Source organism: Nanorana parkeri, unplaced genomic scaffold (genome assembly GCF_000935625.1).
Source record: "Nanorana parkeri isolate BGI_ZX_2015 unplaced genomic scaffold, ASM93562v1 scaffold961, whole genome shotgun sequence".
NCBI classification, from domain to species: domain Eukaryota; kingdom Metazoa; phylum Chordata; class Amphibia; order Anura; family Dicroglossidae; genus Nanorana; species Nanorana parkeri.
In genome coordinates, this window is record NW_017307229.1 from 181,918 (window position 1) to 196,782 (window position 14,865).

The 14,865-nt window shown below is 40.4% G+C and overlaps 1 protein-coding gene across 1 annotated transcript in view; it reads right to left on the minus strand.

The window, feature by feature from the left end:
* Positions 1–4,081: 4,081 nt before the first annotated feature.
* Positions 4,082–14,865, minus strand: part of AGAP2 (ArfGAP with GTPase domain, ankyrin repeat and PH domain 2) — a 159,097-nt gene continuing 148,313 nt past the window's right edge. Inside the window, exons 14-18 of the mRNA XM_018566600.1 lie at positions 13,367–13,515; positions 12,420–12,510; positions 11,663–11,885; positions 9,474–9,729; positions 4,082–4,460 (exon numbers count right to left, since the gene is read on the minus strand). Coding sequence (XP_018422102.1) covers positions 4,254–4,460; positions 9,474–9,729; positions 11,663–11,885; positions 12,420–12,510; positions 13,367–13,515 — 926 coding nt within the window. The 3' untranslated portion in view covers positions 4,082–4,253. The remainder of the gene's footprint in view (positions 4,461–9,473; positions 9,730–11,662; positions 11,886–12,419; positions 12,511–13,366; positions 13,516–14,865) is intronic.

Here is a 14,865-nt window from a genome sequence, read left to right on the forward strand (position 1 = left end):
CTTCTGTTGTTAGTAAAGTAATGGAAAAAATGAAAGTGCCACACTGATGAATTCATTCCAGTATGGGTTCTTTATTTGATGCAATGCAGAGGTAAAAAGTCAATCAGTTTCTAGGGCTCGCAGATCTCCCTTTATCAGGGCTTGTACGCTGGCAGTGATGTGCAATAATACTGGACAGGTTATGGGGAATGAAGAATATGTAATCCCTGTATGGGTTGACGGTCAGATAGGCTGTCTAACAGGCAACTCACTAGTGTTGGCTTTTTACCTCTACATTGCACCTAATAAAGAACACATACTGGACTGAGTTAATCAGTGTGGTGCTCTTGTTTATGCAATACTCTACAAACATTCCCAGGGACTGCTTGGCATACCTTTTTTTCCATAGAGAGCTGCCTCCAAGATTCAGGAATTGTACCACTTATCCACATCCACTCAAGAAGTCCAGAGCTCCAACAATATACATATATTTGCTGTATTTTCTGTTTTTGAGAACACTTGTTTATTTACTTACCGCACTTCACTGGATTCCACATCTGCCTCAACACCACCATGAAAAGATAGTGGATGTTTGTTTCATACCACTTAGTTTGGTACATACATAAAATTCTGAAGAATGTAGTTCCACTACAGCTTTGTTAAGATGTGGTAAAATTCTTGTGGTGTCTTGCACTTTTTATTCATATATCTTTAGGGGCAGAAGACATCAGCAGTAAAAAGCCTGGATCAGGGCCACTGACCCATGGCTCCCAACAGCCTCCGTGCTCTATTTGTTCGTGGTAATAGAAAAGACTACTTCATTTGCATTACACTTCACAATCCCTAAACTCTGAAGCAAATAATTCATATTGCTGGCATAAGATCGGGAGGACAGGCAAGGGAAGAGAGGCCCCCAGGGCCTAATGGGATGGGTCAAAGCACATGGTATCTATATAATTCTTTCATTTCTGTAACTGGATGGTTGGATCAGAAATGACATTGTAGTTTTTTCAAAACATACACAATAATTCTCATGGTTATCCTGCATGAGGCTAAGGCTTCTAAAACATAATGGTTACCTCTGTACCCTTTTTACCATGATCTACAGGCAACTCACTAGTGTTGGCTTTTTACCTCTACATTGCACCTAATAAAGAACACATACTGGACTGAGTTAATCAGTGTGGTGCTCTTGTTTATGCAATACTCTACAAACATTCCCAGGGACTGCTTGTCATATCTTTTTTTCCATAGAGAGCTGCCTCCAAGATTCAGGAATTGTACCACTTATCCACATCCACTCAAGAAGTCCAGAGCTCCAACAATATACATATATTTGCTGTATTTTCTGTTTTTGAGAACACTTGTTTATTTACTTACCGCACTTCACTGGATTCCACATCTGCCTCAACACCACCATGAAAAGATAGTGGATGTTTGTTTCATACCACTTAGTTTGGTACATACAGTACATAAAATTCTGAAGAATGTAGTTCCACTACAGCTTTGTTAAGATGTGGTAAAATTCTTGTGATGTATTGCACTTTTTATTCATATATCTTTAGGGGCAGAAGACATCAGCAGTAAAAAGCCTGGATCAGGGCCACTGACCCATGGCTCCCAACAGCCTCCGTGCTCTATTTGTTCGTGGTAATAGAAAAGACTACTTCATTTGCATTACACTTCACAATCCCTAAACTCTGAAGCAAATAATTCATATTGCTGGCATAAGATCGGGAGGACAGGCAAGGGAAGAGAGGCCCCCAGGGCCTAATGGGATGGGTCAAAGCACATGGTATCTATATAATTCTTTCATTGCTGTAACTGGATGGTTGGACACTATAATTCTCATGGTTATCCTGCATGAGGCTAAGGCTTCTAAAACATAATGGTTACCTCTGTACCCTTTTTACCATGATCTATTAATGGAAATGGTCATGCTGTATCATATCTTGTACACTCCAAGCTAACTTGGAGCTAGCTTTCCATTGTGTGTACATAAAGGTGCAGTAGATGGCCACAATAAGTAGTAATAGGGCTAAATACAGAATCATGGGATAAAGGAAAAAGAGAGGGACACCACTAAAGTGGATGGTAGAAGGCATACAAGGTGCTGTACCGACCAACCTGAAGGGCTGATCCCAAAAATATTAATTTTATTTTTATGGTCCCAGGGCACTACACATTTTAGTGGATTACCTCTAACATAAGTGGCCATCAAAACAGAATGGTGTGTAGCTTAAAGCAGAACTTCAGGGATATTTTTGTTAACTGCTCATTTGTGTTTAGAATTAACAAAGAATTACTCACCCAAAGCTCCGAGCCAGCTTCTTCTAAGACCGGTCCCTGGAATGTCTCTCCCCCTCCTCTGCAGAGATCTAAGGTCCAGTAAATCAACTCATCTATACCCTGTGCATAGACATGAGGACACTGAGGAACTATCCAATCGGCTGCAGAGGAGGGGACAGGCTGGTGGGAGCACCATCCACTTAACCCCTGCAGTGTTGGGCTAGCCCCACTGCAAGGGTTAATAGAAAAAATCCTGGAGTTCTGCTTTAAGAAGAAACACATTTAATAAAATAAACTATGCTCAGATATGTAATAACGCCTGTAGAATTAACTCAGTACTGCAGTCTCCAGGCAATATTTGTAATTCACCCTCAGGATACAAACACAGTCATTAAGCAATGTCGTGCAACGTTTGTTAGGCAACGTTGTGCACCATGGTGTGTAAGTACACAGAACTGCACTAAACAGAAGAGAGCTGGACAGCAACTACTAGAATGTAGAACTGGCCTATGTAGTAGCATTAGCCAACATTCAGCCCACAAGTTTGCTTCTAATGGCCACATTATATACATAGAATTATACAAATTTCCTCTTTACCAAGATATGTACACCAAACACATGTGCAAAAATATTTATCATATTATCAGACTCCTGCTCTTTTCCATTTAGTTGTAACAACCCAGATACCAAGAACTGCAAAAACCTGATGGCATTCCTACCTCAACACATGTAATATTAAATCCCAAGTAAACTTTCAGTTTAAATCAGCTAAGTCCAATTCATTTGCATCAAAACAAAAGCAGCCACAAGCTGAGTAGAAGTAGTGTCTAGAAGCAGTGACTCTAGTCAGATCTAGAGCTCCCCAATAAGCAGGGAACATGGGCTTTGCTGACTATAGAGTTCCCGTTCTAACCCAGCAGAGGGTGTGTTGAACTTCTACAGAGAGATCACTGCTTCCACATAGAGAGCAAGGGTTCTTCTCTGCAGCATGCTGGCAGAGCACAGGCTTTTCTACTGACCTGAGGCTACTTTCTAAAGAAAAACAAACTGTAAGACTTTTACCATCTTCTGTTTTGATGCACCTGGAATGCTTTTAGCCAATGTAAACTGAACGTTCAGTTGGACTTTTAAGTATAACGTCACTTATCTGTGATCTTGTAAGAAAGGGTAGTGAAACAATCGGTTTTGCAAACAATACAAACTGAGTTTCTTTTTCAAGCTTGTAAATGCTTTAGAACTTTCCAGTGTTTCAAAGAAAATCATTCTTTGCAATGGGCTGTATCTGCAGACATCAACAATATACTTCTATCAATATAGCAGAACATGCAATGTTTTTGCTAACCCAAATGTGTTTTTTTTGGTGTCTTTTGTAATCCTACTGCAAATAACTATATGTATAAAGCTGAATAATGTGTCAAACAACTTTAAAAATGTAATAAAAAAATACAACCCTGTAAGATTCTTAATTGTATCTGAGCTTATGGTAGCATTTGTTCCCATTGTATGGCACAAGATCCTACTCCCGTAACAAGCTGAACCTGTTAATACATTCTAAGAGCCAAACAGTAATTGGAAATCAAAAATAAGCTTCCAGCTTGCTCCTTGGACATGGCAAGAAAAATAGGTGGGGTTGCATGTGTACAGATGACATTAGTCTGCTGTAAACATTGACAGAAAGGGAGTGTTCCAATTGATGGTTCTTTCACTTATGAAAGAATTAAGGCATCAAATACAACAATGCTGAAGTACAGAGAGAAGGGCAGAAAAAGCTCAAAACATTACAATATGGGAATATGATTAAGATGGCTGGCATTTCTTCAGTTACGTACTCCAAAATATACATATCCAATTCCTATATACAGATAAATTCTTGCTTTTCCTTTGTAACAAATTACACATTGGCACAGAAGAGCAACCAGACAAGTTTCTGACTGGCCACAAAGTCACTGATTTGAAGCCAGCTTTCTTCTTGGCAGGGTGGCTGGCTATACAAGGGCAGTCCGAGAATCAGTTCTTAAGATGCTAGAACAGCTGCTTTTTCTTCTCTGAATTGGGGTACTCATGGAACTTGAGGGCTCGTTGGGGCATCCATGTTGAAGAAGAATGTCCACACACTCTCGATTTCCAGATTTTCTAGCATAGAAGAGCGCAGTGTGACCATTGATGTCCTTGGCCTTCACCTCAACGCCATACTATAACAAAATGAAGATATATTAAAGGTATTTAATATACTGTATATTCTGTTACAGCCAGGTGAAAACCGCTGCACAGAGACCACAGCGCAGCTAGAAAATATTGTAGCATGTTCATTTTGTCAAGTATAAAGATAGCATGCTTAAGGGTCAAATATTATCAGTACCATGCATCATTTGCACATACACTATATGGCCAAACGTTTGGAGATACATACGTATGACACAGGGGCGTAACTAGAAATCACAGGGCCCCATAGCAAAATGTTGTATTGGGCCCCGTGATTGCTAGTTATGCCACTTGCAGAGCCCCAGCAGAGAGTGACCCTGCAGAGCCCACTATAGACTCTCTATAGTGGGCTCTGCAGGGTCTGTGATCTCTTACCTGTCAGCGCCTCTGTGGTCGCCAAGCCCCGACTCCTGTTCCGTCCCCAGACCCCGCCTCCTCTGCTATCGACGGGCCACGACCTTCTCTTACATCACTGGCCCAACCTGCTCTTAGGTCGCTGGCCAGCGATGTAAGGGCTTCGCCTCCTCCATTCCGAACACCGCCCTCATCTGCCGCAGCGGCTGTCTGTCACTGACACAGCTCCGCAGCGGCTATGAGGGGAAATGCACCGTGGCCGCTGCTGAGCTGTGTCTGTGACAGCCAGCACCCCCACATGCCATAGCGACCCAGGCGGCCCTGGCCAAGCCCTCCTGTGCCAGGGCCCCATAGCGGCCGCCTGGGTCACTATGGCGATTGTTACGCCACTAGTATGACACTTATATGAGCTTGCTGGACACTCCAGAAGAAAGCCATTGTAATTAATATGGAGTTGTCCCTTACCCCTTTGCATCTGTGGCTGTGAGGTCAGGCACTTATGTTGAACAAGAAGACCTAACTCACAATATGCACTCTATTTCATTCCAACGGCATTCAGTAAGGTTGAGGTCAGGGCTCGTTATGGGCCAATCAACAGTTCCTCCACACCAAACTCATAAAACCATGTTGTTATGGACCTGGCTTTGTGCACCGGGGCACAGTCATGCTGGAGCAGAAGAGGGCTTTACTCAAACTGTTGGCACAAGGGGTGTCCACAAACTTTAGGTCATATAGTGGGTGATGGTTAGCTGACCACAAACTTTTGGCTATGTAGTTAATTTATGTAAAGGGTTTTTACCTCGATGAGCTGAATTTTCCATGTTAGCAATCCTTGCTGCTAATCATTTTGCTTTTACATTGTTGCTGCATTGAAACTGACTAAGTGAACCACTAGAATGCAAGAAGGGGTAATCCCAGCACATTCCTTGGTAACCATTAGACATGTGCGATTCGTTTAGTTCCGAATCGAAATTCGGACGAATTTTTGTAAATTCGGACATTCGGAAGTATCCGAATTCCGAATTACAGACATAACGAATGCAAACGAATCCGAATTTCCATTTCCGAAATTCTGTAGCGTTCGCACGAACGTTCGTTTCTTTTTCTGTTCGTATTCGTTTCTTATTCGTTTCGTTCGTTGGAGCAAAGTGACATTAGAGAAGGAGAAAACTATTTTTCCCCCCTCAAATGTCACTTTTGCTGCGAACGAAACGAATAAGAAACGAATAAGAAACAGAAAACGAAACGAACGTTCGTGCGAACGCTAAACAATTTCGTCCGAATCCGAATTCCGAATCCGAATTGACTTTCACACCCGAATCCCGAAAAACGAAATAACACAAATCCGAATTTAAAACGAAACGAAACGAATTTTTGGGCAGTGCACATGTCTAGTAACCATACTTAACACAAAAATATTGCTACTATTTTGGGGTTTTCGGTTTGATCCCAGATTATATTTGAAATCAGACAGAAGTACACTAGAGATGAGACGTAACTGGCATATCACCATACCGGAGAACTCAGTGCCAGTGCTGATCTTTCAGAAATACATATAAGCAGTCTGCCGTATAGACCCTGTATAATACAATACTATTGTCAAAGCTGCACAAACACAATCACCGGGACAAAAGTCACTGAAACAGTCACACATAGAGACCTACCATGAGTAACCATTCACACCAAGGCGCTTTGTTTCTCAACTGTAAGCGTGACAAACACTCAAAACAAACACTCATCCCATATGCTTGTTTTGAGTGCAACAAAAGACAAGAATCCTATTCATTTCTATGGTTCCTATTCACACCTGAGTGTTTTGTTGCACAAAGTTTCCCAATGAAGTCTATTGGACACACAAAAAAAAAAGTGCTGCAATCTGCCAAAAAGTAGATCATGTATTTTTTCCAGCGACAGGCTTTTTCTGCTTGCAAAAAAAATGCTCAGGTGTGAACAGGAGCCATAAAAATTAATGGGATGCCTTGTCTTGTGCATTTTGCCACACTTAGCTGTGAGCGACTAAACGCCTAGATGTGAACGAAGCCTGGATCACACAACTGTGGAGCATGGCAAGTGTTCACAAACTGCAGATGAATATGCATTAGCCACTTGCTATGGGTAGCTGTACATTTACTGCTGCAGCCGTGTTCTTGGTGTCATTCTAAACAGCAGGCGATTGCTGTTAATGTACAAGTGATCCGGCATCTATACAGCCGCCGGATCGTTTGTACCGATCGCTGGCATATGCTGCCTCCACCCCCCTCCGCCGCCACCGGCTTCCCTGGGCTCCGCTGTCCCCCGTGCAAGCCCAGGACCGGCACAGCGGGTCTACCCGTAATGATCGGAGAGAGACCAGCAGATCTCTCCTCTGATCACTGGACATGGATGTGTATTACATCACTTCCGGTGTCACTGTTTACATTCTCCACCTCTTAGAGCCAGGAGAAGAAGCTGGTGTAGCAGATTTGTTTTAAGTCCCCCGCCCCTCACGTGCATGCATATATATACGCCGGTACGCCTACGTGCGAACACCAAACATTGCACTACACATGACACATGACACATAACGCTGCAAATGTCGGCGTGAGAGCAATAATTCTAGGGCCATCAATCACTGTTAGCACTAAGCTGATAAATGGCAAAAGCTTTTAAATGTCCCCTATGAGAAATTTAGGGTATTGTAGTTTTTTGCGGCTTCATGGGCGAACGCAATTGTAAGGCTTGACATGTTTGGTATCTATTTACCCGATGCGACCCCAACTTTTAAATTTTACAAAAAAATTGGGTATTCTGTTTCTGTGCACTAAAGTCATTTTAGTGTATTTTATCCTAAAAATACTGGTTTGATAAACATTTGCGCAAATACTGTGTGATGTAGAAAATTGCAACTAGCATTTTATTTATTCTACATGGCCTCTGCTTTCAGAAAATATATCATTGTTTGGGGGTTTGAAGCTGTTTTCTAGCCAAAAATTCAGATTTTATCGTGTGTGCAAATGTAAGAAATTGCTCCGGACAGCAAGTGGTTAAATGCTACTGACTGGCCTTAGGCTTAAGAGCATGAACAGCTTATTTTAATAGGGGCAGTGCTGTTTTAAATTGACCTACAGACAAAAGAGGGTTGGGAAGAATGTTGAGATACTAGAACAGCCATCAAAGTAAACAAGACTAGTTACAACCCTTAACACATGGTGGAACAGAGGGAGAAATAAGTGGAGGGGTAGAATGTCTAGGTTAGGATGAAATTATATTAGAGTGACATCATTTCCTCCGGCATAAATTAGGCTTGTGTTCTGTCCTCACCCCACATCAGAAAGTCTGTTGCTGCAATCACAATGAACTCCACTGAGTGCTCAGGAAGCGAAGCAGAGTCAGCTTTATATTAAAGTGCATGGTATACATGTAAAAGGTGCTAAATGATGAAACGAAGAGCATGTGCCACAGTGGCCGAACACTATATACCGTTGCAAGGATACCCAGTACCCAGTGGAAATCCTCCTGGCAATTTAGCACCAGTTGTAATGTATACGTGTACAGTACTATTACAAATATAGCCAGGTAGGTAGAACTAAACATATAAGCTGCAGAAAATTTAGGTTTGGTTTGTATATTTAATTATTTCGGAATTCGGGATTCGGATCTGAAATTCAATTCGGTTTGGGTTTCAGATTCGGATTTTGGATGAGTTTACAAATATTCGTTGCGAATACTACAGAAAACCATATACAGATATTAATACTAAAGCTGAATCTCCTAGACCCAAATGGCATTCGGGATCCGAGTCTGGGAGCCTAAGCTTTAGTAATATATGTACAGTGGTACCTCGGTTCACGAACGCCTCTGTTCGCGAACAATTTGGTTCGCGAACAGGAAGTTCGGCAAAATTTTGCCTCCGTTTGCGAACTTCGCTTCAGGTGACCAACCCCAGCCATTTTCCCTGCTCTGACACATGGTCGTGGCTTCCTCTAGTCGAGATCGCGGTCTGATCACAGTTTGATTTGGTTCACGACCAAATCGGTTCGCGACCAGAATCGCGGAACGAATTAAGTTTGTGAACCGAGGTACCACTGTATATGGCTTCCAGAGTCTGGGAGCCATATACAAATATTTCTAAAGTTGAGCCCCCCAGACCCGAATTGCATTCGCGAGCTCCCGATTGCAATTCGGAAATTTGGATACAAATGCCATCCGGGTCTAGGAGCCTCAGCTTTAGTATTGTATGTATATACTGAATACAAATTTTCGTGTTCAGACCCATTCGGATGCATTAAACGGAAAAACACACCTGATTGCCCATAAAAGCCACATGCTCAATTCAGTTTAGTTTTTGAACGAAATTCGGACGGGATCCGAAGTTCGGAAATGGAAATTCGGATTTGGACACATTCGGATGCATTGGGATTCTGAAATTCGGATGTGCCTGAATGTCCGAATTTCGGAAAATTCGTCCGCACTTTGATTCGAAACTAAACGAATCACACATGTCTTGGGAGAACATGGATTTCTGTGATAGCATGGTATTTATACACAAGCAGCATATCCCTTTGCTGTTGCCCCATAATATACAACACAATGCACAGAGACAAAAGACACTAATATATAACAGGCAGTAGAGGAAACAGCGTTTTGTTGAGTTTAACATAGTATCTCACCCAGACTAGCAGTTGTGTCATCACCACATTGGGCAGCTCACAGGCCACATGAAGAGCGGTGCGCTTGTCCCGGTCACCGGTAGGACTATTGATCTGCTCCTTATTACTGTGTGCCAGCAGAAGTAAGACATTGGCCAGATCCTTTTCTTGAACTGCTCTGTAGAGCTGTTTGACAAGCGGGACCCCAGGACTTTTTAAAGGCGCCAAAAATAAACGCTGCTCGTACTTTGCTCGGATCCATGATTCCCTCTCTTCCCTGCACACAAAATAAATACACAAAAATAATAACTACTGTTTCTTGAGATACATACCTGCTATGTTCCAGACTGCAGTTTGGTGTTTTACTGAATACAAATTTCAAGACACAGCCTAAAGTATTTAGAAATGTGACATTTATATTGTTTATTGGGAATATATGAATTTGACTTTATTTATCTAAGGGGATGTAGTCAAACAACTATTATTAAATTACAAGGCTCATATTTTATGTGAGAATCTGAGCCTTGCAGTTTGGAAGGTTTGAGACCGAGCAACCTGCAGATAGGGGCTGAACATTGCAATCTGGTGAGATCAAATTTCCATAAGGAAAACATAGTTATTGACCGTATGAGAAATATCTATATACAGTGTATATAAATACACTTACACAGGGGACAATATCCCAAAAAGAAGTCTAAAAAAACCTGGATTGTGTCACCTAGACAAGGGGGGCAAGGACCACAAATAAGGTGTGTGTTTGCTATGGCAAGGGATTGCATCTAGGGAAATATTACAAATTATGCTCCTAATCTCTTAATTCCTAATCTAATATATGAATCTCTGATTGATGTTTTCAAAGGCTATGAAGAAAATATATTATTGACCTCTGAGCTCTCTTAAATTATGTGTGAAGCCTATATAGAATATTGTTTCAAGGTACTCCTTCGGGGATGTAGTCACTCCTTGGTTCTGCCAATGTGCCTATGCAATGGGTTCTTCTGCCTGACATTAGGATTTCCTTATTCAGCTCCAGTTTACCTTTGCATAGTCTTAAATCTGTCCCTGTTTGTTTGAACCTTTTCTGAATTTGATGTGCCTAAATATCACTCAAAGTCTTCCAGTACTTGAAACTATTATACCTGCAAGTGTGCTAGACTGCAGATATAAAAAGAGTTAGCTAGCCCTGCCCCTTATTTCAGACATGTGCCTGGTATGCAGTGAGTGAGGGCTTTTAAAAATAAATAAGGATAAATAAGGATTGCAAGTATACTAAAGTGTATGTCTAGGCTAAATACAAAGTGTAAGCAATACATGCATATTTACCAATGTTTTAATCCTTTAAAGTGCTGCATGTACTGAAAAAACCTTACATAAATCCAGAAAACTCCTAACTTGCTGAGCTCTTTGCCTCTGCTACACTAAAATCCTAAGCAGCGTTATCAATCCTGCCCATTTCCACCTTCCGGACTACAGAAAATCTCACCTTATTCTTAGAGATGAGGAGAGAGGGAGGGAGTAAAAGAGAACTGGGCCGGTCTGACAACACTGGTTGCGATTTTAGTGTTGCAAAGGAATTGATATGTCAGCTCATACAGGAAGTTAGGTGCTCACTAGATTTCAACACATATTTTTCTGATTGCAGTGTTTTTAAAGAGACAAAACATGGGTAAATGCGCATGTATTGCAGAGATGTACTGCATATGTTTTTTTTTAATATTATTTGCCAGTGCATACACTTTAAAATTACGTCACACCATAGTTAATGCATACATATGGGTTAACTAGAGGTAGTTCTTGTACTTGTATGTTACCTTTATATATGTTATACAGGGAAAGCATTTTATTTGATATCTATATAGTATAAGTGAATAATCATATGAATCATCTAAAAAAAGATTAAACATAAGTATTTATAAAGGACTGATTATTGATTAAAGTTTTTTCTTTTACTCAACAATATTTTGACATACTTTGTGGGGACTGGCCACCTCTTCAAGGACTAGACTCTTGTCTGTCTTCAACATAAAGATAAAATAATTCACAATCTGCTCTCAAGTAATGCTCTTTGGAACCTTATGACTAGGCACAGTCATATGTTAAATGTAGTAAGGTTCCTAGCCCAGCATGTAGCTGTATTTACTTCCATTAGAAGGCTAAAAACAATGAGAATAATTAGCACACATTCTCTAAATATGAAACATTTTTATTACCTGGAGGAGTCAGCATTTGGCTTGGTCCGACCTTGAGTTGTCATTTCCCAGATGCTGTTGGCCATTGCATTTCCAATATATGTCAGGACAAGAGTCAGCTCAAGCGGCCAGTCATCAAGGTCCAAGGAGCGCACTCGCGACAAATGTGTTCCAAGATTCCGATGGATTCCTGAGCATTCAATGCAGATCAGGGCACCCAGATTCAAGCTGGCCCAAGTAGGATCTAGTGGACACAGAATGTTATAGCTAAAACATCACCACTTTGTGACTGTAACCACTACTGAGCCCTGATGAAGGGGGACTTTCTAGCCCCTGAAACGTGTTCACTTTCCTTTGCCGACTGCTATGTCAAATAAAAACCACACTGGACACTTAGGGCTTATTCACACGGACGTGTATGCCCATGCAGAGACCCGATCCCATGAGGGGCCGATGCTGTGTGTAATTGCGTTCAGCAGCCTGAACCTCCCTATGGGAGGACGCGGCTGCACATGGTTACATGAAGACCCAAACCTGCACTTCTGTCCAGCACATGAAATGTTAGGATTTTGGAGACAGAACAAAGAGAGAAGGAAAGAAAGTATTATAGACAAAGGGTCAGCAAAGCACCCTGGGAATCTGCAGTTTTGGAAAGAGGTGAGCAAAGACAAACTATGTATTTCTGTAAGTTCAGGTTTTCTTAACAACATATGGTAAAGTATACTGGTGTGGTGTCTTGCTATGTATGTACAGTAACAGTACAGAGAATGACACATACTTGGTGCATTGCAGTCTACGCAGAAATTATTCCCTTTTGCGTTGCGGATAGCTTGGATGGCTACAGCCTCACTTTGACTGTCCAAGCGAGCCTGAAAAAATACACAAAAGATTTTGTTTATAAATGAGCAGCGTCATGTTAGTTTTACATATTTTGTGCCATTTAGATTTTATGTATTTAAAACCTTTTCAAATATTCCTCACTATTAAATCTATCAGAAAAAAGCCCAGGGAGATATTTATATTATATAGTCTTACAAGACATTTAAGTGAATATTACCATATACCCACCATGTTCAGCATGCTGCTATATTTTTTTTAAAGGGTTTATAAGTGAAGCTCTTATTATGCTTACAGTAACCAGTTTTAATATGTATTTGTCACTTACACATGTGGTGGAAGCCATTTTAAATAAAGATTCTTCATAACAATGGCTGATTCTTTATTGTGTAGTTTGGGAATAAAAATGTATATTAATGTTTGCAAAACTAGCTCGCTAAAACTACAGGACATAAAGATGGATAAGGAACTCAAAGGCTAAATTCTCTGCTTGTTTAATGTTAAATGGTCAGTCTATTCAAATTATTATTTCAGGTTTTGGTAGATGCTGAAGTGAATAGTTAAACAGAATGGAGACTCTACTGGTGAGATCTCAACACTTGAGTTCCTGGGTCTGTATATCTGTTATGGCCACATTTGCGTTTTTTTTATTATAAACATTGCAACAGAAGAAGCTGAACCACACAATGGTGTGCAGAACCACCCAAGTGCACAAGAACAAAACAGAATTATAGCAGAGATTTTTGCTGTTGGAGTATCAATGACATGTATGATATCATGAAATGACTCAACCTACCAGGCTCAGCCTACAACTTAAATAACACATCTGGGTGGACAAGCCCTTTGTCCACCCAGCCCACTGTTTTATTTTAAGTGGTTGAATCTCACCTTGTTTTTGCTACTTTCGCAGCACTGTAGACTTGCAAGGATCTGACTTTCAATAGCATGTACCCAGGAATCTCTTTCTTCAAAACTGCCGGTCTCAAAATGCCATGTTTGTCCCGTACTTGATACAATAATGAATTCGAAGTTCTCCTCTTTAGAATGAAATGGAAATGATTAGGTACAAGACAGTGTAATATATATATATATAATCATATTCATAAAACATACAGTAACGCTATTTTTTCTGATTAGTGCTTAGTGGGAAATGTTCAGTAATCTTCCATTCAGAAAATGTACAGAGGAAGTTTGGAAATGGATCTATTAAAAGTTCTGTTAGATTCAAAATACTGTACATAGAAATAATTATACCCCTTGCAAACAGTGTGGGCAGCAAGATCTATAACTATATGCCATTTAAATTGTTCAGTAATAATGCGTATCAGTGTGAGTTTTTGACACAGTGAACAGCATTAAATAAATCTATATCTTAACAACACAAAGCTATGGGACCCATTTACAAGCATAAAAGCTTAGAAAATCAGTACTTTCTTTGTTTACATAAATCAGGTTTATATATCCTGCAGGGTGCATAAATTGCAGAAACAATTCTGCTGTTTGTTTCCTCACTGTGGAACAACATTATAGATGATTTTCTTTTTTTAATATAGAATTGAGCAAATTCTCAAGAGCATTTTTTTCTTCTCTAAAATACTTCAGTAATGCTAAATCCTTCTAAGTCTGCTGTATAGTTTTTACATAGATCCATTCTTCCAGGCTTATACCGCAGTAGGGTAAGGACATATAGGGCGAGCAGTCATATATGTTTTCTGATGGGTTGCTTTTGGTAACACAAATTTGCACCATGCATTTTGCCTTGCATTATACCTTTTTGTGACAACCATTATGGCATTGGCATAGAACACACTTTCTGTGACAGCAGTATGGAGCAGAAAGAGTGCAGCAGGGGCTGTTTTAATATGCTGAAACTCCCAGGCATTGATTAATTGCCCTTTGCAAAAAGGACACAGTGAAACAGACATTAGGTCACTGAACCACCAACCACAGACTTTCAGGAGATTATAGGTCAGTAGTACCTTTGGGAAGTAGGCATCTCACAGTTGTGTGACTTCCCTTGTGAGACTAGACCAGTGTTTTTCAACCTTTTTTGTGCAAAGGCACACTTTTTTCATGAAAAAAATCACGAGGCACACCACCATTAGAAAATGTTAAAAATGTTTACCTCTGTGCCTATATTGACTATATATAAAGTAATTCTCTTGAATAGGAATCAAATAAACACAAAGAAATTATTTTATAATTACTTTATTATGAAATAATAAAGTATTTTATAATTGTTCATATTTCTGTTCAATCCATGACACTTAACTTCACACTTCACACAAATACGTTTTAAATTCAAACTGTTGCAGACGTAGCCCTGGTTAAAGTAGGGTTCAGTGGGGTCTCACTAGTCTTGGTTAAACCCCACAGAGCCCTGGTGA